General features: G+C 50.6%; 3 protein-coding genes across 4 annotated transcripts in view; 2 read left to right on the top strand and 1 right to left on the bottom strand.

Annotated features, from left to right (window-relative positions):
- The first annotated feature begins 500 nt into the window (after nt 1-500).
- On the top strand, nt 501-4831 carry LOC120840448. Its single transcript, XM_042288636.1, has 2 exons — nt 501-3652; nt 4762-4831. Exons 1-2 carry the CDS (start codon nt 501-503, stop codon nt 4829-4831), a joined length of 3222 nt encoding a protein of 1073 aa, XP_042144570.1.
- A 1238-nt stretch (nt 4832-6069) lies between these two features.
- On the bottom strand, nt 6070-13361 carry LOC115319360. Its single transcript, XM_029979302.4, has 2 exons — nt 13024-13361; nt 6070-6417 (listed from the first exon to the last, which is right to left on the bottom strand). The coding sequence occupies exons 1-2, from the start codon at nt 13315-13317 to the stop codon at nt 6217-6219; spliced, it is 495 nt and encodes a 164-aa protein (XP_029835162.2). The 5' UTR covers nt 13318-13361; the 3' UTR covers nt 6070-6216.
- Nucleotides 13362-13501: 140 nt separating this feature from the next.
- The window catches only part of LOC8052993 (ATP-dependent RNA helicase TDRD9), a 70922-nt gene continuing 59491 nt past the window's right edge, over nt 13502-24932 (top strand). Inside the window, exons 1-8 of one of the 2 annotated variants that reach the window (XM_029979230.4) lie at nt 13519-13727; nt 14168-14203; nt 15343-15527; nt 16106-16166; nt 19069-19272; nt 20401-20622; nt 21357-21479; nt 22290-22370. In XM_029979230.4, coding sequence (XP_029835090.3) covers nt 15370-15527; nt 16106-16166; nt 19069-19272; nt 20401-20622; nt 21357-21479; nt 22290-22370 — 849 coding nt within the window. In that variant the 5' untranslated portion in view covers nt 13519-13727; nt 14168-14203; nt 15343-15369. Of the gene's footprint in view, nt 13728-14167; nt 14204-15342; nt 15528-16105; nt 16167-19068; nt 19273-20400; nt 20623-21356; nt 21480-22289; nt 22371-24932 lie in introns of both variants that reach the window. The other variant, XM_029979229.4, reaches the window with a different exon arrangement.

Here is a 24932-nt window from a genome sequence, read left to right as displayed (position 1 = left end):
CAGCTGATGGTGAGCCCCGTCAATATCTGCGCGAGAAGGCGGCTGCAATAGCCTGTTGCGTCGTGTGCGGCGGACGGAGCGGCATCCCAGCGAGAGGCTCCGGGAGTCATAGTACTCAAGAACACCGCGACGTCAGCTGAGGGTGAGCCCCGCCAACATCTGCGTGAGAAGACGGCGGCAATAGCCTGCTGCGTTGTGTGCGGCGGACGGAGCGACATCCAAGCGAGAGGCTCCGGGAGTCAAAGGACTCAAGAACACCACGACGTCAGCTGAAGGTGAGCCCCGCCAATATCTGCGTGAGAAGACGGCGGCAATAGCCTGCTGCGTTGTGTGCGGCGGACGGAGCGACATCCAAGCAAGAGGCTCCGGGAGTCAAGGACTCGAGACAGACGGAAGGAAACATCGCGGCGGAGCCACAGGGACGCCCCGGGAAACTGCGACGCCACGGCGAGACCCTCGTTGCCAGGTAAGACCCAGGGTTGTTTTCTCCGAGGCTCACAATGTCCGTGGTCACTAGGTCTAAAGCGAAGAGCGGCTCTTCGGGTGCAGACAGTAATGAGGACGAAAGTGGCGAAGAGTTAACTTCGGGAACAGCCGACGAGGCAGTGGGCATTGGCCCATCAGATAGGACCCTCGAAATACTGAAACTCCAACTGGAGATTGAAAGGGTAAAGCTGGCGCAGGTTCAGAGCAGGAGTGAAAGGGGTTCGAGGGACTCGACAAAAATGGGGGAGCTCGCGAAAGAACTCCGCGCCGTCCTCGCGCCGATGCCGGAGTCTGGAGCCCTCGCTCCGGCATGGTTTAAGAGCGCTGAGACGATGATGAATAGCTGTGAGACACCCGAGGAAGCGCGAGGAGCGATCATTTTGCCGTTTCTCGGAGAAAAGACCAGAGCAATGGTCGCTAGTCGAGCCGGCGGTAGAGTGCTCTCTTTCATGGAGCTGCGTGAACTGGTCCTTTCGGAGCTAAAAATGACTCCGGAAGAGTACAAGCGGATATTCTACAAAACACGCAAGGAGAGCGCGGAGTCGTGGTCTCAGTTTGCAACCCAGCTCGACATTATGTTCGGCTATTACTTAGAAAGCAGGGAGGTTGAGACAGTTGATGAACTGCGGAAATTGATAATTTCAGACCGAATGAAGCATCTCATGGCGGAGGACGCGCGCATGTATGTCCTGCAAAATGAGACTAAGGACTGGCTAAGGCCAAAGGAGCTCGCGCAGCTGGCTGAAAGGTTCGGGGAAAGTAAACGAGGGACTCGTGGAGGCCTCGAGAAACGTGAGAGCACTGGGAAACAATTTGTTCCAAAACAAGACCAGAGGTCCAATAAGGGGACAGCTGCAGGAAGAGGAACATGGGATCGATCGAGCGCTGTCAGGTGCCATACATGTGGGAAGCAAGGACACTATCGCAACGAGTGCCCGCAGAGCAGGCCCGTCGGAGATAAAGGGCATGCCGAGGCCGGGCGGTCGGGCGCGCCGAAGCTTGCGGCGAGAGCGGCGGTGGGGCCGGTGGGTCGACCGACAGAAGCACCTGTCGCAGTTGAAGCTGACGAGGAGACAACGGGGCTGACGTGGTTGACTCTTAAAACCGGAAACGTGTCGTTCCAGGCTTTGTTAGATTCGGGCGCGGACATAACGGTACTGAGGTCAAGTATTGTGATTGATCAGGTACGCGGCCAGGGGAAAGGCAAGGTCAGTCTGAGGGGGGCGTTCGGACACAAGGTGTCCGCCGACCTAATGTACGTGCCGTTGGGCCTAGAACTAGCTGGTAAAGATATGAGTCCGCAGGTGACAATCTTGTGTGCTGTAACGGATGAACTAGCTGAAGGGGTTGATGCGCTACTCACGCCGGACGCGCTAGAGGAGCTAGAACGGGCGCAGAAACTGCTCAGTGAGGAGGCAAAAGAGATTATCGCGATCGAGGAAGCACGGACAAAATCAGAACAGTCGAGAAAGCAAATCACTCCGCTAAATTTTGAAAGTGAAGCAGACGCGGAAGAAGCCACTGAGGCCAGCGCCGTAAATTTGGTGACCTGCAGTGTCACCCCAGAAGCAGCTGATCCGACTTTTGCCGAGGAGCAAAAGATGGATAGTACGCTGGAATCCTTGTGGGAACAGGCGCGTTGCGGAACGCATGGCATGGTAATCCGGAGTGGACTTTTGTTTCATGAACAGGAGGTTGAAGGGAAAAAAGAGATGCAACTGGTGCTGCCGAAGTCTCGTCATGCCGAGGTATTACGGCTGGCACACGACACCCCGTGTGGGGGGCATTTCTCGCAAAAGAAAACTAAACAGCGGATTAGAAGTGCTTTCTTTTGGCCAACAATGGCCGCTGACGTGAAACGGCATTGCCGAGCTTGTCATGAGTGTCAGGTATGCTCCCGAGGGAAAGTTACAGACCGGGTCCCGATAACTCCGTTGACGAGGCCCGAGCGACCCTTTGAGACGGTCTACATGGACTGTATCGGTCCGCTCGAGCCGAGCTCGGCCCGTGGCCACAAATATGCATTAACTGTAGTGGATCTGTGTACGCGATGGCCCGAGGTCATACCCCTGCGCTCACTTACGGCAAAGGCCACGTGTCAGGCGCTGGTGGACGTGTTTTCGCGTTATGGGGTGCCTGAGCTGATTTGCTGCGATCAGGGAACCAATTTCACCTCCCAACTCACGAAAGAGCTCCTTGACCGCCTCGGTGTGCAGATCAGGTTCTCAGCACCAGACCACCCCCAGAGTAACGGAATTGTTGAACGCTGGAACGGCACATTTAAAGCTATGCTTCGACACGTGGTGAGCGAGAAAGGAGGGCAGTGGGATCTTTATGTGCCTTGCCTTCTCTGGGCGTATCGGGAAGTCCCCAACGAAATTACGGGGAGCTCCCCGTTCGAACTGATGTATGGCAGGGAGCCACAGGGCCCGTTAACGATACTGAGAAAGACATGGACGGGAGAGTGGACCCCGCCATTGGGCTTAAACAAACCGACAGCTGAGTATCTCAGAAGTTTAAGGGACAGAATGGCAGAAGCGGCGCGAGTGGTGAACGAGCACTCCGAAGCTCTGCAAAGTGCCTATGCGCAGAAGTATAACTTGAGAGCGCGTCCGAAGAGCTTTGAAGTAGGGGAACAAGTGCTTGTGCTCGAGACGGGTATGGCGAACAAGTTGCAACCTAAGTGGTTGGGACCTGCCGTGGTCACAGAGCAAAAACGCTCGGACAGTTACATTGTCCGCTTTGCTGAGGGAAACGAGCGCTGGGTGCATGCGAACAAGTTGAGGAGATACATAGTGCACGCGAACAATGTCGGCGTGATCTTCGAGTCGGATGACGACTTTGGACCCGTGGAAAGCGTGCCAAGCGGACATACACATGACGTTAGTGTCGAGGAAATCCTCACGGGCTCTGAGAACCTGACCCAGAGTCAGACAATGGGCCTAAAACAGCTGTTGATGGGGTTCCCGTCGGTGTTTTCTGAGCGACCTGGACGATGTGAGGTAGGGGTCCATCGGGTAACTCTCGTACCTGGAGCGAAAGCGACTAAGTCGTATCCGTACAAGGTACCGCTCGCTCTTAGAGCCGAGGTCGAGCGACAGATTGCTCAACTGCTTGATTGGGATTTTATCTACCCCATCGAGAGCAGCTTCGTGCACCCAATTGTGTGCGTTGCAAAAAAGGATGGAACGGTGCGCATGTGCATAGATTACCGACAGCTAAACGCCATGTCAGAAACCGACAGCTTCCCGATGGGAAATGTGACAGAGTTGTTGTATGATGTAGCCAAGGCTCGCTATATTTCGCTCCTAGATATGACAAGGGGTTATTGGCAGATCCCAGTTGAGGAGGAGTCGCAGCGTTATACTGCTTTTGCGACACCTAGTGGCCTTTATGCGTGGAAGGTAATGCCTTATGGTCTAAAGAACTCTGCGGCCACCTTTCAACGGGTGATGAATGAGCTACTGAGAGAGCACAGGAGCTATGCATCCGCATACATTGATGATGTAGCAATATACTCAGAGACGTGGGAGCAACATTTAGAACACCTTCAGAAGGTACTCGCCACCATCGCAGAGGTGGGATTGACGGTCAATCCTAAAAAGTGCAAGTTTGCCCAACCAAAGGTAAGGTACCTGGGGCATGTAGTGGGTTCATTGGGCCACTCCCCCGACCCTGAGAGGACGGGCGCCATATCGGAACTGAAGGCCCCTAGGACGAAAAAAGATCTCAGAAGCGTCCTGGGTCTCTTCAATTATTATCGAGACTATGTTCCGGGGTATTCCGACGTAGTGCGCCCGTTGACGGATCTCACGAATCGTCGGGTGCCGAACAACATTCCGTGGAGCATGGAGGCGGAGCGGGCATTCTGCTCGGTAAAGGCGACACTCGCTAAGGTGCCGACGCTGGCAGCCCCGGATCCCAATAGGGAGTTTGTCTTGACCACCGATGCATCGGAGCGGGCGATTGGGGCGTGCCTATCCCAGGACTTTGAGGGGGTGCAGAGGCCGATTGCGTTTCTAAGCAAAAAACTGACGGCCGCTCAGACCAAATGGTCAGCGATTGAGAGGGAGGCGTTCGCTGTTGTTTGGGCTTTGGGGCGCTTGGACACCTGGCTGTACGGCACAAAAATCAGGGTCGTAACCGACCATAATCCACTTACGTACCTGACACGCTCGACGTCCTCCAGTGCTCGCTTAACGAGGTGGTCGTTGGCGTTGCAAAAGTATGACATAGAGATATCGCACATAAAGGGCGCACTTAATTCCTGCGCAGATGCACTGTCGAGGCTCGACAGAGATTAGAGGAAGCGCTGGCGGAGGGAGACGCTGAGAGGTGTCTGTAGTTTCCTTTCTTGGAACATTTTGCATTTGTTTTCAAATCGCATAGTTTTAGTTTTATTTTGAATTTTTGTTTCTCCTAGTGCGAACTTTATTAGCAGTGGAGTGTCTGGTAGTGTTTGCACCCGTACAGTAGAGCTTTCCGATTTCCGGGTTTCTATATATACACGGACATTGTGGAATCTGGAATGTACGGCTCTGGGTCTTGCTCTGTGCTGTGTGTCTCCGAAGTGACTTACAGTGGGACTGATGTTGCGCGAACAACAAGTGTACTTGCAACATTCTTGGTGGGGAGGTGTTAAGTTTGTAGCAATCTTGCTTATTAGTTAAGGGGATTTCTGTTAGGAAAGTTTGTCTTTCCAGAGTTGCGTCGGCATTGTTTTTTTTTTTTTTAGCTTTCTATGTTTGTGTCGGCGGGGCCAGAGCGTCTGCGATGCGGGAGCGGTTCCCCCCGCGGTCGTTAAGAGGCGTCTCGGGTTTCGGCAGCCTGCTCGGACCGGGAGCGGGACAGCCCGCGCTTGGAGAGGCTTGTAGCTTTTAGCCGAATGTGCCTGTACATAGAGGTTTTTGCCGCTTAGTATCAAATTGTCGCCTTTTACCCGTTGTAATAATTTAGCTGTTGGCGCCAGTCCGTCTGCGTAAAATGCAGGGGTTGATTCTAGAAAGAATTTGGATTTGGCCGTTGGAAGTGCTAGGCTGACAGCTTGTCGACCATTGGAGAACAGTGTACCACGTGGGAGTGGTGAAATTTGAAGGGATTGGTTGGACCCTGAGGGGAAAGGAGGCCCCTACGAGGCTACAAAAGGACCCCCAGAGGGATTCCGGAGGATTGGCTTCGATTCGATTTTGGGGAGACTGGGAACAAAAGTACGGGGTTTAATTTTGGGATTTTCACTCACTGTTGAGTTGTTTTGTTTCATAATAAACGTGGCCACACTGGCCACCGTAAAGTCAACCAACGTCGCAATGTGTTCAGCGGGATCGAACAACTTTTAGTATTATTTTTCTTATTCGACTTCCCGGGGGACTTGCATCGGGCGAACATCAACATCGGTCGTCACCATCCTGACCGGCCCCCTTTTCCTCGGAAAGTTGACTGGGTCTATTGTTACACTCTTATGCGTGTGGTTTTTAGAAGAAACTTTTAAGCCAGGAAAAACCGCGGTTTTTCCTGGCTTAAAAGTTTCTTCTAAAAAGGACACGCGTAAGAGTGTAACAAATGCACCACCTAAAGACACTTTTGTGAAAAAGATTAATTGCAGTCAGTTTATTGGTTTCTTTAAGCGAATTTGTTTGCCTCCATTATAGCACACGGAAACACACTGGACAAAAGGTTTGCGAAAGACGTCAACGGCGTCATATATTGCCGACGCCAAAACCGGCGTGTTCTTTATTCCCTGGCTAGGTCCTGAAGCATCTGCAACTGCGCCTTGAGCTCCTCCATCTTTAGACCGATCGTCGGTTTCACCCAGAGCTGCTGCTTGGCGTCCAGACCGCTCAGCAACTCGCCGAAGTCGTTCAGCGTGTCCTGCACGATTTCTTCGGCTTCTTTCGCGTCTTCGCTGAAGTAAACGGTACCCGCGGAGTGCCTCTGAAACAGTGGACAATAAAAGACAGGAAAGTAAATAGACAGGTAACATAAGTACCAAGGTTAAAAACTCGTACGATTTTCGCGACCTTCAGAAATGGCGTGAAAAAGAAGAAAAAAAAGTAATGAATTATGTAGCTGTAATGTTTTCCACTGGTCAGAAGAACAAAGTATATAACTAATGGGGTTTATTCAGGAATCTCAATCTGGGGAGGGGAGGGGGGCGACTCACTCTGGGGGGGGGGGGGGGGGGGGGGGGTAGGGAATCTGGGGAGGGGAGGGGGGACATTCACTCTGGCGGTGGGTGGGGGGGGGGGGGGGAATTGGGGAGCATTTAGGGAGATGGAACGTGGAACGTTTACTGAACGATTGCCGTTGGTGGTGAGATACGAGTGATCAAGTGTTAGATATAAATGCAATCTAGTCAGGTTTACTAACAAACGACGATCTCTGCTCACAGAATATTTCCTTAGTGGCACAACCTTACTGATGTTCCAGAATACAAGTTTTTAGGGGTTCTGTTTTCCAGCGAACTGTCCTAAAAAACGCTCATGTTAATTATCTGTCCTCTAAGGCTAGTCGCACCCCCGTTAAACTTTCTTAAACGTAACTTCAGGCAAGCACCCACAAAACTCAAAGAAACTTTGTACATGGCGAACGTGCGTCCGATTTCAGAACATGCTTGCGCCGCGTGGGATCTTTACACCACAACAACTATAGATGAGCTCGAACGTATACAGAAACGGGCAGCGCGGTTTGTGTCAGGCGACTATGATTTCTCGAAAAGCTTGTCTGTTATATGTAAAATTTTAAGGTGGCCTTCGCCTGCAGAACGCCGAAAATATCTGACTGTCCTTATTTTATAACACATTTAATCTCAGAAATGGCATTAATAAAGAACAATACATAAAAGATCCAACCTATGTGTCTCCCCGTACAGATGTGAATACAGGTGCAGAATGAACATATTTAAGTAGTTTCTTTCTCCGTACAGTACAGGATTGGAACACCTTACCAGCTGAAATTGTCTCTGCTCCACATTTCTAATTTTTTGTTAAACCCTACAAAATTTTCTGTTAAATTAGTTATCTTCGTTAATAGTTTGTTATCGACAAGCAACGGCGGCGCAGCGGAGCAGTTCATCGATGCGATGAGCAACTACCACAAACATATAGCTAACAAGACAGGTATCAAGACAAGGATCGGCGGCGCCGGTCAAAGGAACACTACCCCGGACCGTACCTGGATAGCGAATACTTACAAAGAACATCACGAATGGAAGAGTCTTCCAGAAAACTGGGGGAGCGATCATTTCCCAATCACTTTCCAATTCTCACCGACTCGGAAAGCAGGGCCAGCGCAGAAACGACAAGTTAAAACAATACACTGGGACGAATTCAGGCAAGCATTGGAGGCCGAGACTTCGGAGGCCGCATCCTAGGCCTAAGACTTCGGTGTGCCATTGGGGTCCATATCACAAGAGCGAATGACATTTTAGCGAACGGCGACATTTGAGCGAATGCTCGTTTTAGCGAATAACGGGGGCGCGCGTTAACCCATCCGCCGCGCTGCGCTTTACGCCGCTTCGCGGCGACAGTCTGCGGCAACTCGTTACAAAAATATGAACTCACTTGGTCCACCCGAAAACGCCGCTTCGCGGCGTCCGACTATTCGCTAAAGTGTCGTTCGATGAAACGTGGGCGTTCGCTAAAACGTCATTCGATCAAGTGAGTGCCTCCCGTGCCATTGCGAAAGCCACAATCAAAAGCAAAGTGGACGAAGATGCGCCTACACCCGACCTGGGCCTGCAGTGCTGCTCGCGCCGCCCGAGAGTGATGCAGGCACACAGGAGACGACCACGCACTCCAGTCAAAAGACGCAACATTACGCGAGCGACAGTCGAAGCTAAAGTCTACGACAAGAAGCTGGGACTTCAGCGGTGGCACAGCTTCTCGCTTTCCGAGAAGACGTCGGGACTCGGTGGCCCGGCTGTGGGCCACAAGAACGTTGCTTGGAAAAAAGTAGACCAAGGGAGCTACGGCCACACTAGCATTCAAGAGGGGGAGACCGAAAAAGAGTTGGCGGTTATGGCGGGGGCTGTTCTTTCCTCAACCGACGGAAGACCCCTCGGCCCTACACGCAAGAACACTCGCTCCAGACTCGCATCTGGATAGGCCATTTATAAGGGGAGAGCTGCAGAGCGCCCTGCACTCTAGGAAGGCCCACACCGCACAGGGACCCGACCAAGTGACGCCCGACCATATCAGACAAGAGTTCCTGCACAAGATCAATCAGGTCTGGGAGTCTGGGCAACTGCCCCAAGATTGGAAACGCCCAGCAGTGGTTCCCGTTCCCAAGCAAAGGAAAGGCAAAAGCGACCTCGCAAACTATCGACCCATCTCACTCACGTCGTGCATGTGCAAGGTCATGGAGAGAATGGTTCTACGTCGTATCGAATTGCTGCTCAAAATAACAGGCGTTTTCCACCCCGCGCAGACTGGGTTCCGGCACGGCCTGAGTACGCAGGACAGGCTAGCGCTCATTTCTGCAGGAATCATAAAAACGACCACGCGCCAAGCCGTGCGCATCATCGTTGCGATGGACGTAAAGAAAGCGTTTGATTTGGTTCCCCATGTCACAGTCATTCGCGAAGCACAACAGCTCTGCCTCGGTGGGAGGCCGCTCAACTTTATCCGGGCCTTCCTGACAGGAAGAACGTAGTCGTCTGTCTTACCTTTCGTGCGACTTCGCCTTCCAGAGAGGGCAGACGAAATAACTCGAGCGGTACGTTGTTTTTGTCTAAAAACTAGCACACGCGCATCAAGGAGGGAAGTCAGAGGACTCACTGGCGACTAGGTGTCCCGAGGCGCCGAGGTTTGTTTGGTAAGAACCGAGAGTGCGTGTTAGTGTCCGCAAGTTACCCCCCAAATGCTTTTTCCCTCCTTTCGCGTGCGGCGAGACCCCTCATTCTTTAAGCGTCGGTGGGTTGGCGCAGTTAACGTCGTCTGCTTTACGTCTGCTAGTCAAAGCGATGGCTGCTTTACCTTTCCTGCGTCTGTCGGAGATTCACCACTTTTTCACCGGCGAGAGTCACCGTTGCCTCAGGAAACAAGGAGATAACAAGACGAAGAAATTGACCTCTTAATCTAAAACTGAGGTCAGCGATCAAAGTATAATACGGGAAGGGTTCACAAGGGTCGCGCGGGCATATTCCATTCAGCACACCAGCCGATCGTGGGCAGACGGTCGCCGAGTCGCGGAGTGCCTGCTAGGCCTAACTGCCGTGCTCGCTTGGTTGCGTTCGGTGGAATCGTGGCCGTTGGAGCTTTTCCCGGGTGTTCGTGGATCCAGCGTTCTTGTTCGTCGGGGTCTGTTTCAAGTACTTTTTACTTTTTTCTTCTGCTTGAAGTCGGAACGCGTGAGAAGCGCACGTAGAAAAATAAACGTCCGTGGGTCGTCGCGACCGCGACGCTGTCGGCCATGCTGATTTGATCGTAAGAAGTGCGTAAGACAGCTTCGGAGCTGTCGTAGGATTTCGTCGTAACCTGCGCAAAACTTACGAAAATTTCGTTTCGTGAATACGAATTCGTTCTTAAGTTATGTCTTACGCACATTTTTGGCGTAAGATCGTTTCGTGAATCTGAGGCCAGATTCTCAAAGCGAACTTACGACGAAAAAAATGCGTACGACAAATTTGAGAGAAAATCCGTATTCTCGAAACGAAATTGTCGTAACTTTTGCGCAGGTTACGACAAAATCCTACGACAGCTCCGAAGCTGTCTTACGCACTTTCTACGATCAAATTAACATGGCCGACAACGTCGCTCAGTTGCTCGGTCGCGACGACCCAACGGACATTTATTTTTCTGCCTGCTCTTCTTGCGCGTCCCGACTTCAAGCAGCAAGAAAGAAATGAAGAAGTACTTGAAACCGACCACGACGAACATGAACGCTGGATCCAGACACCCGGAAAAGGCAACAAAGGCGACGATCCCACCGACCAAGCGAGCTCGACAGAATATATAGGCCTAGCAGGCACTCCGACCCGTTCCGGCGCAGCATTGCTCAGACGGTCCTTGGCCAAGACCGTCTGCCCACGACCGGCTGGCTTGCTGAATGGAATATGCCCGCGCGACCCTTGTGGACCCTCCCCGTGTGAATAGTTTGATAGCTGAACTAAATTTCAGAGATCAACCGATTCCCCTTATCATCTCGATCACCTTGTTTTCCGAGGCAGCGGTGACGAACGCTGTGGTCGAAAAGGGACTCCTCGATTCTATCTCCTTGTTTTGTGTGATATAGAGCCCAAATAAACGCCGTATGGATTACCTTCGCAACACGGTATGTACACTTTGTTATTAGTATGCCATTTTTAACTGTCGAGCTGTATCAGTCTGTGGGAGCTACGTGATGCCGGTCCAACCTTTCTTTGCCGAGTGTCACGTCAGTATCGAGTTGCAATCGTAGAAGATCGGTCCCGAAGCGCTTACCGAAACGCAGTCTGAATCCAGCACTTCGATCAAACGCACGCGTCCGCTCCGAGTGTGAACAGGTATTTGCGTGACTCTTGCTGACACTCTCGTAGTTCAAACGTATCTTTTTTAACGTCGGCTCACTCCTGCATTTCCGAGGCCGCGAAAAACACCGCGGCGGTTTGTTTCCTTCTACGTCGCTTTGCAAACGACTGGCACGGGGCTTTTACCAACGATGACAGTTGTGTTGACTTCGTAGCGATCGAGTTTGTAGCAGTCGACGAAGCGTTTAAATCGTGTTAGCGTCGATATACCACTGCACGGACACGAACCCCAGACAAGCGGTGGTGGAAAGGTCGCCCGTGTTTATGAGAATCAGCTTGAACACTACACATTTACACACATACAGGACAGGACATACACAGAGCTGTCTATCAACGAGTGGTTAGCCTGTGTTTGTTATTAAAAATCCACGTGCTCCGAACTATGCCTAGCTCTCTAATTGGTTGTCCGTTTTGCCGAAGACGCCGTTGCCATAGCAACAGCACCGGGAGTCATCGTTTCTCCGTAAGAGGTCGTAACTTTCCTCCTCTCACTTAAGAACGCGTTTATGAATACCGTTCTCGCCTCATCTTACGATGATCGTAACTTTACGAACTTCGTAGCTAAGTTGTCGTGGGTAAGAGGTTTTTTATGAATCTGGCCGTCCTCTGCATTTCCGAAAGTCGCAGGAAAGGCAAGACGCAGACGACGTTGCGAGCAGACGACGTTGCAAAGGAGCAGACGACGCTCAGATAGGGGGTCGCGATCAGCCAATCAGGGCTCGGCGTTCTGACGTCACCGCTACCCCCTGCGCAAGAAGCAAACGAACTTGCCCCCCGCATATATTTTGTGTGTGTGTGGGAGTGCGTCTCTTTATGCGAGTTGTTCACCTACAGCTAGGCCACTTGTGCGAGCGCTGAGGCTTTCAGGGAGGTTCCGTTGGCGCCTCGAAGTTCTGCAAAAGTAATTGTAATTGTGCCAACATTACTTTCTAGCGCCAATTACTGGCGCTAGAAAGTAATTAAATTACAATTCCTTTTAGCCGAAAGTAATTAATTACAATTAGAGTAGAGCAGAGCATACCCAAGGATGCTCTACGACATGGCGCAGGCACGGACTCGGGCACACTGGGGCTGAATGCAGCACGCTAGACAAGGCACTGCCGACTCAAAATTTCAGAACAAGAAAATTGCACGGCCCGCGCTCCCTGAGCAACTTCCAGCCTGGGAGGAACTGCTGGACATCATAGAACACAAGCCCCTCACAGAAACAAGAGAGACTTGTAAGAGCACACAACAAGATGGTCGGACACTGGACCGATCCGAGCATTTTTGCCCACGCAGCCTACACAGATTTCGCTCTCGGCGACGACAGTCCCGGGGCGGCAGTAGCCTGCTTCGCATCAAGGAGCACTACAAGCACCGGCTGTGTGAGTGTTTGCCCTCACATCCGAATCCCCTTCCGGGGGAACTCGAAAGAGGACGAGTAATCCTCACTCCCACACACCGCCAACCCCACTCCGGCCCGGGTCGCCCGGTGGGGTAAATGGCGAGGGTCAGGCACTTTACCAGGTGCAACGAAACTGCCAAGGCGGATACTGTCCACCTCCTATGGGTCTGCCCATACTACCAAGTTATCTGAAGAAAGCACAAACGTATAACACCGCTGGAGGAGTGGGTGCGCCCACCTCCAAAACCACCAGCTAGACGACCAGAAGAATGTCCTGAAGTCTCCTACTAGGGCACCATACCTAGACTACGTCTTTGAGGCGAAGCTGGATGTTGACATGTAGTGTGTAGGGAGTAACGTAGTGCCAAGAGTGCCCAGGTTACGGTCACCACCGACACCGCCTCCCCTTAGTCCTTGGTATTTAGCCAATAAACGTTTTCCGTGTGCATATGAACCTTATCAACACGCTCGGTTTTTAATAAAGGAACTTTTCCACATGGAAAGTTCGAATGTAGTCGGGTGTGATATTTTGGACCCGCGGAGCTTCACTGACTGTATCAAAATCATCTGGTGGCCTAGTAGGCTATGCACCTTGCCCGCGATAGTAGTGAATGGACACCGGAACGACACAGCTCGATGCACTTACCGCGTCTTCTAGGTGTACCATCGCTTCTGTGAATTTCTCAGACAAGGCCTCGACAGACTTCTTGAGCTCGGCATCGGTGATTACAGACGACATTTGCCGGCATGGCGTTGTTCGAAGGCACTTATCGTCCACCGGTACAAGTGGCGGTCTCCGAGTTTGTAGCTGAGAATTGCGTTGACTGATCAACTGGCGCCACGTCAGGTGCCATCGCCGTTCGCAAATTTTAAGCGTATTTCTCCTCGGAACAACACGACCTACACTCAAGGCAAACCGAAAACAGCAGGGCACCGCCATCTTTGACGACCGTGGAGACCCGAGGCTAGATTCAGAACTGGTCGTTAGGTGGTAAAAAGATTTATAAAAAATTTTAACGAAAACCTAAAGTAGAACAATTACTTATATAATTTATTACTTTTTAGTTTAAATTTATGTGTGAGTATATTGTGTAATTTATTTTAAGAATGGTCTGCCATTTTCTGCTGGAGTGCAAATGTCATGAATATCAACAACAAAACGATGTCGGCTCCGGGATGTCAGTGTGCGGTGTTTTGATGGAATATTTTCTTCTAAGTGCTTGATTGAACTGCAAGAACAGAACAGTACGAAGAACTTCGAAAGTTCTCAAGGCGGGGAGGTCGGACGGCTTGGAGCAGTGAATCTGCTCTTTCGTAGATTTAAGCGAACGTTGAAACGCGAGTGTTCCGGTAAGCGAGTTGCAAGTTTGCGCGTCTCATACATCGCTAGAAAAGGAAAAAAACCTTCACTCGTGTTTGGCATTTGTTGACAGCATTCTGTCGACAAACAAAAATATCTCTCTCTGAGGTGACGGCTGACTTCTTCGGGGTTTGTTATAATATCTGACGTTACAACTTGTATTTACTTGCGCCAAGTTTCGGTCATATTCCCTTGTCTACGAGGACGTTCGAGCACGTGTTGTGTTGTGCTTGCTTCCTGTCATTTCTGTTTTTAAAGTACACGGTAGCAACATCATGCTACTGAAATTCTAAAAGTGGCCGCTAAGTTTTGCAGTAACGTTGTGCTTCTAAATACTGACCAGGCGACTTTGCTGATTATCGTACCTAATTAGTCAATGAAACGAAATAATTGTTATTAATTATATTTCTCGCTGGTCTGCATCGTCAAGACGGCATTACTGCTGGGATAAAGACAAGTATATTGTGTGAGTTTTCTCTGCTGCTGCTCTGTTTTTCATGAAGGCTTTCCTCAAAAAAGTTTCAACATATGCAACACGTTGCAACCCTATCTTGGTAAATGTTTGGCTCGCTAACCAACTAGTGCTTCTGGTTCACTGGTTGTTAACATTAACACAAAATAGTTGCAGGAGCTACTGTATAAAATATTGAGTGCACTGATAGAAACCATGAACATTTGGGAGGTTACTTGAAGGTACTAATACTTTATTCATACTTTGGGGGGGGTTGATCCAGGCGCAGAGGGTCGCAAAAGGCAGTGATGCCCATACCACAAAGGCTTGCGGTCCCAGCAAAGCACAACTGCTTGCAATTACCCCGTTAGCTTCTCGTTGCCACCTTATGTCTTCAATGAAGTCTTGATTAGCCTCGTCGCCTTTGGCTGCAAGGAGGAAAGACTCAGGTTTACCGAATAATTCATCCGCTCCGTGAAATGGTGGTCCCTGCAAGGCTTTTTTGCTGGAAATTAAACAGCCACTCTTGCGTTATGAAAAATGCATTCTTTTTCAACCAATCGGGGGGGGTTGATACCCAGCAAGCACCAGGTTCCAGCTCGGACCGACGGAACAACTTCTAGCCTGGAGACAATGACAGGGCAGATAACAGTGCATACATTGTGCATGCCACATGGCGATCGTTGTCAATAGTACCGACAAGCTTAAATTGCTGTCATGACAACACAAAGAAGCATCAGACTAGGTCATTACCTGGTTTTCCCAAGCTTCATTTTGCGAAGAAATGCTGGCAGCATATATTGCATCAAAGAAAGCTGAAATGGACTAGCAACATACCTTTCTGAAAAGCATGCTGTGCCGTTCATGGGACCGAAAGGAAGGCTGGAAAGTGGCTGTATAGAACCGTCTGCAGCAGACGACGAAAGTTTTGGAGCAAGCAGGATGTTTCCATACTTTGTTGTGTGCACGGCTTTGCAAAATTTTTATTAAGGTTCTATTTAGTGCTTCGGGACAGAACAAATGCCGGTGTGTCTGCTTTCTTTTCCTGCTCTTCTGTTGCTTCCTTTGTCATCCTTTCTATTGGGTCCGCCAACGACGGCGTGTACGATTTGCCCCACTCTGCTCCAGTCTTCACCCTTCCGGCGCATGCGCAGGTCTCTGACTGGGAGGGGCTGCCAGCCATGTCGAGAACAGCAGCAGACCTGACGCTGAGCGACATCTTGACGGTGTTCAGCGCCTCCAAGCCGGCCAGCAAGGTTGCATCCAACCAGAGGCTCTTCCAGGACCACCAACCTACTGCTGAGGAGGCCAGGGCCCTCGTGATGCCCCAGAGGCAGATGTGAGTGGCCGCCGACGAGCTGCAGTCAGCCGGGACATGGCAGGTTACACAGGACGGCTGCTGTGATACAAGTGTCATAAGAGAGTTTTTGTGACACAAGTGTCACAAGAAGGTTCCTGTGACGCACATGTCACAAGATAATTCCTGTTACAACTGGTGTCATGTGACAGCTTCGGTGACCCAAGTGTCACAAGAAAGTTAATGAAGCATCAGGTTTTACAGGGCCACTCCTGGTGTAACAGGTGTCACAATAAGGTTTTAGTGACATCTGGTGTCACAGGATGGCACTCATGATACAAGTCTCACAAGAGGTTTACTGTAACATCTGGTGTTACAGGGTTCATGTGACACCTGGTATAACTGGCATTACAGGGCAGTTCTTGTAATACAAATTTCACAAGAGGGTTCATCTGTGACTCCTGTGATACAAGTGTCGCAGGAGGGTTTTTGTGACATCTGGTGTCCCAGGATGGCTTCTGTGATACAAGTGTCACAAGAGTTTTATGCCACCAGTGTTCACGGTTTTTCCTTCAATGTTGGTATTAACCATGATCCTTCGGTGTCCTTATTGCATGCAGATCGAGCGGGACAGATTATGTCAAGCACTACCAAGAGAAAGAACTCCAGGCACTCAAGCGCGTGAGTTGGTACTTTTGTTGTAACATGCCCATGTTTGACAGCGGGTCGAACGAGGCTTCCTCGTAAAAGCCTCGAAATGTCATGCGGCGCAATTCACCACTAAAATACACCTTTGGTCCAAGTTTCAACTCATTATGCGCAGTAGCCATTTTTTCCGGCTCATTTCAGGTCGACGCCTTCCATTCTAAACACCCTACCATTAAATACCGAGCAAGTGCCCACCCAGAAGTAGACTCTGTAGCGAAAAAAATGGGGATAAGCGCTCGCTAGGTTTGAGAGCTGAAAAGCAGAAGGACACGCAATAAGCTAGGCCTCTGTTTGATCTGACGGAATGGCGTAAGAGCACTATAGGGACTTGGCAAGACTCTTAACTTTTAAGCCGAACTCACATTGGTCATACATCATACAAGAGACAGTCTGCAAATAAAAGTCGCCGTAATATCCGTGGCTCGAACGCCGAGTGCTAAGCTTTCTCCTTGAACTCATTGCTCTGCGGCATTTGAAGCACGGATCTCGCGGCGACTCGCGTTCGAATCTATATGCAGACTGTCTTTTGCATGATGCATAAGCGGCGTGCCCCCGCTTTAAAACTGCCACACCTCTTTCGTTAAGCTCTCTTACAACGAGAGATCACTGAAACCTAATCGAAAAGAGGATCCATCTCAAACCATGAGGAGCGTTTGCAGTATAGTGGCAGACGCTTCCCACGAAGATTGGTCGCAAGTGCGCATGTGCTGCGTTGTCACGTGGCGAGGAGGAAAATGGGCACGCAAAGGCCGAGGCACCACCAGACAACCGACGCGTTCGTAGCCTCCTCGCTGCTCGCATTGCAAGTTCGAGCTGCGTGGCCCAAACCACGTGGCCACGCGGCACGCATTTGCATTGGAACCGCTTGGCCCAGACCAAATCACATGGCACAGATCGACCAGTTGGAAACTCGGTAATGTGGGCTCTATACAGAACGCACGAGCACGCTGGCACCACTTATGAGGTGCTTTTGGAACCGCTTTTCACTAGAGCGAAGGTTTTGCAGTAATTTGGGAGACCACTTAAGTGTACACACTGTCTATGAGAAAGGGCCGTTCTTAACACTGCCAAAAGATTTTTGAGTCAAGAAAGAATGATGCACGAAAAAGAAAAAGGAAATATACGGAAATTGCGGGTGTTCCTCTGCTACCCGATAGATGGTGCCAGTGGGTTTTTTTCGTCATAAGAGATTTTAAGAGGTTTTTAAAGAACACATGCAAAGGAAAAAAAAACATTTATTTTTAACAGCCTAGATGGGAAAAGAATGTTATAAAAAAAATTTATGACACAAAATGAATTTGTACTTGGTGCCCGCGGGAGCCGCTGCGGGTCATGTGGTAGACCTGTGCGCCGCCGCGCTGCGCCACCACCGCCTCAAAGTCACGCCGCCACCGCACGCTGAGCGTGGTGCACCGCCAGTTCGGCGCGTTCTTCCACGCCGCCGCCACCATCACCGCGCAAGTTCGTCTGCTCCGGGGCACCCCCGCCGTCATCTGACCTGTGGGCAGGTCTATCACGTCTGCTTGCGCTCTTTCAGGATCTTCCTCTGGGCTCGTTACCTATTAATTTATGTCTTTTGTTGCACTTCAAACGAAGATGAATACATAACTTTTAGAGACCATAGGAAGCTTCCAAAAGAGTAGAAGCACCACGTGACAAATAGCGGCCAATGTCATGATAAATAGCGGACACTTTTCTGCGGTGCCCGCAAGCGCCAACCACAAATTCGTATTGCGCCGTAAATATAGCTCTAAAAAATGTCTTTTTCGTTGTAAATTCGTTTCATGATGTTCTTTTTCCAACCAGGCTTAAAAAAAAAAGGGTTTTTTTCCCTTTGCATGTGTTCTTTAAGGCAAACAATCCTAAACACCCCACAGATCTTTTTTTTTTTCGTTTTGTTTTTGTCTAAAACTGCAATTTGTAGTCAAAGACACGCAAAAAAATACCACAATGCAAAAACAAAAAAACAAAAGAAAAAAACACTTTTTTATTTTTGTCGCTTTTCTCTCCCTTTTCTGACCTCCTCACTTCGTTTTATTTGGGACATATTTGATTATGAAATTTATACCCTTTGTAAAGGGCATTTCCATAATATTTAATAATGACATTCGTAAATAAGGGTTTGGGGTAATGTCGCCTCCTGGCTTTTTATCCTCCCTCGGAAAACATGGCAGCACTCTGCACATGCACTGAGAGTGATCGGTGAGTCGGGGAATCGGACGATGTTCTCTTTTTCAGGCACGCGACGACCTCTCAAACTTTGAAAAGGAAATCGTCAGACGGTCAAAACAACTGGCTTTGGTGTCTGTGTACCGTAGTTTCGGTTCTGACTCCGCCAGGGCAGCCTTTCACGCAGACCCGGTGCGACGTGGCCCCTCACGTCGCTTCCAAAAGTCTGCTGCGCATTCTCTTCGACCTCACTTTGTTTAAAAAAATTTGAGACCAGTGAAAGGGGCCTAAAGGAACTTCAAACTCGAAAGTGGAGCGTCGTCTGCTCAGCAATAGGCGGCAGGCATAGAGAAGAGCGCTGGATCGCGGGACACGAGCAAACATGACATTTCGGGTCGTGACGGTTAGGAGGCGTGAGAGAAGCTCGAGTTGCAGGACGACTCAATCTTTGACGTCCCTGCACTGGCGCAGATCGCGCGGAACTTCAAATTCGGCTTTGGGAAATGGCTTTTTTTACTTCACGAATACTGAGTTCCCAAGTTTCAAATTTTGAGGGTAATGTCCAGGCATCAGTCGTTTTGGATAATAAAAAAAAAACATGATTTCGACTTGTCAGTGCCTCTTTAAGATTGAGAAATGGGGTGCGAGTCATTGCGCCGCATCATCGAGAATATGTGCTTCAACATGGCCGACCTTATCTTCCCAGACGGAGAGCGAGGCGGCAGAGCCGGACGCACTGGCGCCGCTGAGCACGATGGGTGCCGGCGTGGACAGGGTGACCCTGGCCGCAGAGCAGGCGCCGCTGGGGGACTTGCAGGCGGAGAGCAGCCAGCAGGTGTACTCCAACTACTTCCAGGGCAGGCCCTTCCTGCACAACCAGGACCTGCCCATTGCGTCGTGCAAGGACCAGGCATGTGCACTCAAAGCCACCGTTCGCTCTCTCAGGGGAAGGGGACCCGGCCTTCCTCGGAAAGAGTGGGCATGTTGCGTTTTCGTTGTCACGTTGGGGCAATACGACCTAGAAGACGAGGCACGCGCGTGACGTCGTCGTCAGTCGATCCCCGACCCGCCCCGAGCGACAAAGATGCTGAAGCTCAACAAGGGAAGCCACAAAGCAGCAGACGTGTCCGTCTCAGCGCCGCCGCACTGTGGCATCGCACTCGTTGCGAAAGGCGCCGTCTGCAATGCCGGCGCAGTCTAGGCGGTGCCGCGTGGGTTCGCTAGTATCGATGTTCGGCGGGAAGAGGCGCAGACCTCGTCTTTTAAATGGCAACGGCCAGACGCCAGGAAATGGGGCGTCAGAGTTGTCGTTGCGACGAGAAAAAGCGACGAGGTTTGTCGTCTGCTCCGCAAACCGTGGCGAGGCATGACATGCTTCAGTACGACGCTCTTTTAGATCGCAACAGGCGGGTCTGGGAATCGAGCCCAGGATTCCTGGGTTCCAAAGCACGAGCTTTAGCTCCGTACGCTCCGAACCCGTGGCGCGTCGGCACGCTCGGCCACAGATCCCCCTCATTCGCGTCCCTTTCTGTCAAAGTCTTTGGCTTCGCTAGGGTACGTAGAACGTGTATCGGACCAGTGTGCTCAGCATCCCATTCCGCCCACGCATGGAAAGTGGTTTCCGAAGTGGTGACGAACGACGTCGCAGAGGCAGGAGTGCCGCGCCGTCAGACGTCGCAATCCCGGTGGTCAGGCGTAGAAGTCCCGGAAAAATGTGCGCGAGAGAACGCGGGTGTCGCCGTCGGCGCGGCGTCCCAACTACCGGCCGTCTGCTAGTCCCGTCGAGCGGGAGAGCGACCTACGGCGGAACGACCGTCTGCCACGTCCAACGCCGCTTTTCTGACACCGCCAGAATTGCAACCGGCACGACGTTTTCTCGACGTCGTCTGGCGGAACTCGAGGGGCCGCTTTTTGGACGCAGTAAACTAAACGCGCCGGGGGGTGCCTCGTTCCGGTCGCCGTGGCTTCGCGGCATAGAAAAACCCGCTGCCCTCTGGACTGCGCGCCGTCTGCCAACTGCGCGTCGCTCGCCATGCAGCTGATCAAGATGGTGGAGACCTATCCCGTGGTGGTGGTGCAAGGCGCCACGGGCTGCGGCAAGACGACGCAGGTGCCGCAGTACCTGCTGGACCACTTTGCCTCCAAAGGGCAGCACTGCAACATAGTGGTGACGCAGCCACGACGCATCGCCGCCATCAGCGTGGCCCGTCGGGTGTGCCAGGAGCGTGGTTGGAGCCTGGGCACGGTGGTCGGCTATCAGGTACGTCGCTGTCGGCGCCGTCTGCAACCGCGGCCCTTCTCTTTTGCCGGTGTCTAGCTACAGGGTGTTTTCGAGCGCCGTTCGGGCGTAAAATAATCTGTAAGAGTAAGCCAATGGACGGAGTGCATCAAAACTTTTCACGAAGGTGCCTTTAAGCATTGTATTTATTGGGGTCAGATTTCCCAAACGTGGGTTTCGGGAAAAATACAGTTGCATCTCGTTAATTTAAGCTCTCTTGATTCAAACTTCTGGATAATTCAAACTAACATGCAGGTCCCGTCCTATATGTCTCTGGGAGAAAACTCCCGGTAATTTAAACTTTGCTTTATTCAAACAACTTTTCGGTCCCCCTTGGGTTCTAATTAACGATATTTAACTGTATATGAACCTAAAATGTCCTGTTTTTCCCTACGTGCAGGGAGGAAAACTGTAGGAACCGTTTGGTGAAACGCTGCGACTCACAAACGGTACCCCGTACACTCTGATCTCTCAGATCTGCTTTCGGTTGTTTGTCTCAAAGGAGCTTTTGCATTTTTACCTCATGTTGCATAAATCTGCGAGTAGCAGAGTCACCCAGACGTTTTTTACCATTCTCCTTCCCGTGCAGTTGAAGAGACAAGAGCCTTCTAGGCTTAAATTATGGCCGAACGGGGCTCGGAAACGCCCAGTAGGAAACATCCTTTCTAAGAGTTCCGGCTCTTCCATTGGCCGATTGTTGTGGCGCGTTTGCACAGGTGGGCATGGACAACCAGACGTCGGAAGACACCCGACTGGCTTACGTGACGACCGGAGTGCTGCTCGAGAAGCTGATTGGCCAGAAGGACATGAACCAGTTCACACACGTCATCATCGACGAGGTGAGTGCAAATTCTAGTTTCGAAATATTGCGGGTTGTGGCACTGCCCTTTTTTTTACAGTGGAGCTGTTAAGTAATAGTTTCTCCAGTATCGTGTTCGCGGGCAAACAAACGTCGACACAGAACTCTGGACAGCTACCGCCATTTATGAACGACAGCGGCAACCAGACAATTGGTTGTCTAGTTGCCGCTGTCGCTCGTAGATGGCACCAACCTTTCCAGCCTTTCGACTCCGATTTTCACCAGAGTGGAAAGGCTGAATTTCTCTAGGCGTCGACCTAGAAGTCGTCCTTGAGGCCGTCCTTGAGGTTGTCCTAGATGTCGTCCTTGAGGTCGTCCTAGAAGTGGACCTTGAGTTTGTCTTTGACGTAGTCTTAGAGGTCGTCCTAGACGTCGTCCCTGAGGTCGTCCTAGGTGTCGTCATCGTGGTCGTCTTTGAGGTCGTCCTAGACGTCCTTCAGGTCGTCCAAGAAGTCGTCCTTGGGGTCGTCCTAGACGTCGTCCTCTAGGCAACGTCCTAGACGTCGTAAAGACAACAGGTTCGCTGGTCCTCCTTCTTCACGTGAGGTGGAAGGGCTCTACTTTTTTTTTTTAAAACGGGCAAACCATTTTAGAAGTATTCTGGTTTCTAGCTTGTTTTCTTCCCTGAGTCAAGGAATGGGTCCTAGTAGGAGACAAGGCGTGTGAGGTGTCTGCCCACACTGACGTGGGCAGACACATTTTTGCTCCTCCAAAAAGGTTTAGTTCAGGTTTCCCCGCTAGTTTCCTTGTGCTCACACACAGTGTTGTGGTGCGGCTGTCAAATCTCCAGGTCCACGAGCGTGACCAGCAGACAGATTTCGTGCTCCTGGTCGTCAGGAAGTTCCTGCGCTCCAACTCCAGGACCGTCAAGGTAGGTTTCTTCAGATGGATGGTTGCATGCGGCCGAACCCGCTAAACCGGGCGGCTTGCTTGCGCCACTGACACTCCGTTTCACGACGACTTGGCGCACCTTCGAGGCTACGGCCCCTGCAACCCGACAAAAGTGTTGGAGCGAGACACGTGACGCGACGTCACGGGAGCGTGTTGTCGCGTCACGTGTCTCGCTCCAACACTTTTGTGCGCTAAATGAGAAACCCAGAGAAATGGCTTTCGAACATTTATGTTCTCTAGAGTAGCGAGCTTTTTGGAAACGGTTTGTGAGACAACCATACGCTCGATTTACCCCGCGAATCTGCGGCGGGTGCCAATGATGGGGCCCAGTGCGATGTTTAGAGCAGAAGCGTTCAATATACACAGCTGTGATTGCCAAACATTGGCGAATGTTTATTCCTTTTTTTAAAAATATATTCTGTTCAGACGTAGAATCGTGCGAGTTCCATTGCGGTTAAAAGAAAAAGAAGTCTAGAACTACCTTTTGTCCCGGACGGCACTGTTGCCGTGTCGGCAACGAGGCCTCCGTGGCCTCGACCATAGAGTGTTATCACGCGCCTTGCTTTATTGCTCTTATGGGTCACAAGGGCCACAGCCTCCACATTTTGCCAAGTTATTGTGAAACAAAGTTTGTGTAGCTTTTGTCTTGAGACCGGGCACCACCTAGAGGCCAGGTGCACACTTACACATTATCCGTCCTAAAGATTCAAAAAGGGCGCATGACGTGACGGTGGCTCTGGGGGTGGGTGGTGCTGCTATTACCACCGCCCTGCCCCACTCTTTTTGCGCGTTGCTTAAACTCAATGGTTGACAATAAATCAATTACTTTTTACAAAAAAAATAAAATTGTAAGGGTGGCCATATTTGCCTCGGGGGGTAGTGTATAGACCAGTGTCCGAAATCCTAGCCCCCAGCGATAAAAATGGGAAATAACAATTTCAAACGCAGGCTCTTGTGAGGAGGGGGGCTGGGCACAATGCAAGATTTTTTTGCTTTTTACAGCTCTCTGCATTTGCGACGTTCTTGCACTACGACATGTGCAAAGGATTTTAAAAATCTGAGTGTTGCAGAAAGCGCAGTCCCCCTACTGTGTCACAGTGTCGGCATAAATAAACATGGCGGCACTCATGGAACGAAGCAGACACCGGTCTATTCTATTTTATGCGCAGTAATTAATTTTACTGGGAGATGGGTCAGGACTTCGTTATTCAGAATTATTTTAATCCCACAAAGAAAAAATGATCAGGGGTGGAACGGCTGCACCATTTGCACCATTTTGCGCCAGACGCATTTGTCTGCACCATCCTGAGCCATGTTGCAGAAACTGTGGCACAGCCAATACCTCGCACCATTATGCGCCAAATTGCAAAACGTGCGCCAAAGAAATTTTATTTTGTCTTGGTTTCGGTTTCTATCGACTCGATTGGCAACAATGAGCGCGTCCTTGCAATCCTTTGTTTTCTTTATTCTCCCTGTGTATCCCGAGTCGGAAGCGCGCGAAAAAACTCGGGGGTCGGATTTTCAGCGCTACACCACCTGCGACTGGATTGTTATTCTTCAACCATAAGCGGTTAAGCATGTCGGCCGAGGTGAGGTCGAGTCGTTAAATGTCATATTGCCTGAGGCTCTGTGGCCCGGGATTCGGACGTCAGCCAGTTGAAAACAAATGAGCAAAAGATTTCTTTGAGTACTTCATCGTTAGAAGTTGGAACCGCATTCCCGCAGGATAAATCGTGATTTGATAGAACTGAAACGCGGTCCGATCCGAAACCTTGCCGGGCAGCAGCTCTCACGCGGTCTGCTCGGCATACTTTAACCTTGCACCTGCTTATTGCTTTGAATACGATATCTCCGTTAACCGTAGCCTGCTGCTTCGATATTGAGTTGCACGATAGGATAAACTCGAAATTTGTCGCCCCGTTCCTCCGTGCAACTGCACATCCGTTGCTTACGCACATCAAGTGGTTCGCACATATAATTACTATGTAGAGCACGTGTGGGTTGTGCTATAAGCAGTGCTGGTTTGCATTTTGAGCAGTTGAAAGCCACTCAGAAAATATTAAGGACGCTATCTTCAGAAACACAGGGTACTTGATTTTTGATTCTATTAAGGCTCACAAAGTTTCAAGTTTTCTCATCTGTTACACTGTTATCCCATCTACCTATAGTCGGCAATAGGTCAAGAATGAAGTGGAAGCTCCTCCCACCCCTTTCCACTTCAGAGTAAACGATGTAGAGAAGTTCGCCTCCTTTCCAGCATTCACTCTACTAAAGTGCAAAGAGGTGGGAGGAGCTATTCGTTCTTGACCTGTCACCGACTACTAAAGGTCCCTGACCACTCATGTTCATCTGTGCTGCTAAGCACAATTGAAATTGCTCCCGTGCTTGTCTAAGACAAGCTGAAGTGCAATGAAAACTGACCTGAGCTGCTCCTAGCCTGCTCCAGAACGTAGTTTGGGCTGCACCCAACCTGCTCCAAAACAGCTGTTTCAGCTGCTCCCATGGCTGCTCCCAAGTACATTTTATGAGTTCCACCCCTGAA

Source organism: Ixodes scapularis, unplaced genomic scaffold (assembly GCF_016920785.2).
Source record: "Ixodes scapularis isolate PalLabHiFi unplaced genomic scaffold, ASM1692078v2 PGA_scaffold10__122_contigs__length_95168666, whole genome shotgun sequence".
NCBI classification, from domain to species: Eukaryota; Metazoa; Arthropoda; class Arachnida; order Ixodida; family Ixodidae; genus Ixodes; species Ixodes scapularis.
The sequence above is the reverse complement of the archived record's forward strand: the minus strand, read 5'-3'. Positions and strand labels throughout refer to the sequence as shown.

Coding starts and splice junctions, on each gene's coding strand:
- LOC120840448 (XM_042288636.1), top strand. CDS start 501: ATGTCCGTGGTCACTAGGTCTAAAGCGAAGAGCGGCTCTTCGGGTGCA. Junction 3,653..4,761: donor AGCTTCGTGCACCCAATTGT/GTGCGTTGCAAA, acceptor ATTCCTGCGCAG/ATGCACTGTCGAGGCTCGAC.
- LOC115319360 (XM_029979302.4), bottom strand. CDS start 13,317: ATGGCGGTGCCCTGCTGTTTTCGGTTTGCCTTGAGTGTAGGTCGTGTT. Junction 6,418..13,023: donor TGGTACACCTAGAAGACGCG/GTAAGTGCATCG, acceptor CCACTGTTTCAG/AGGCACTCCGCGGGTACCGT.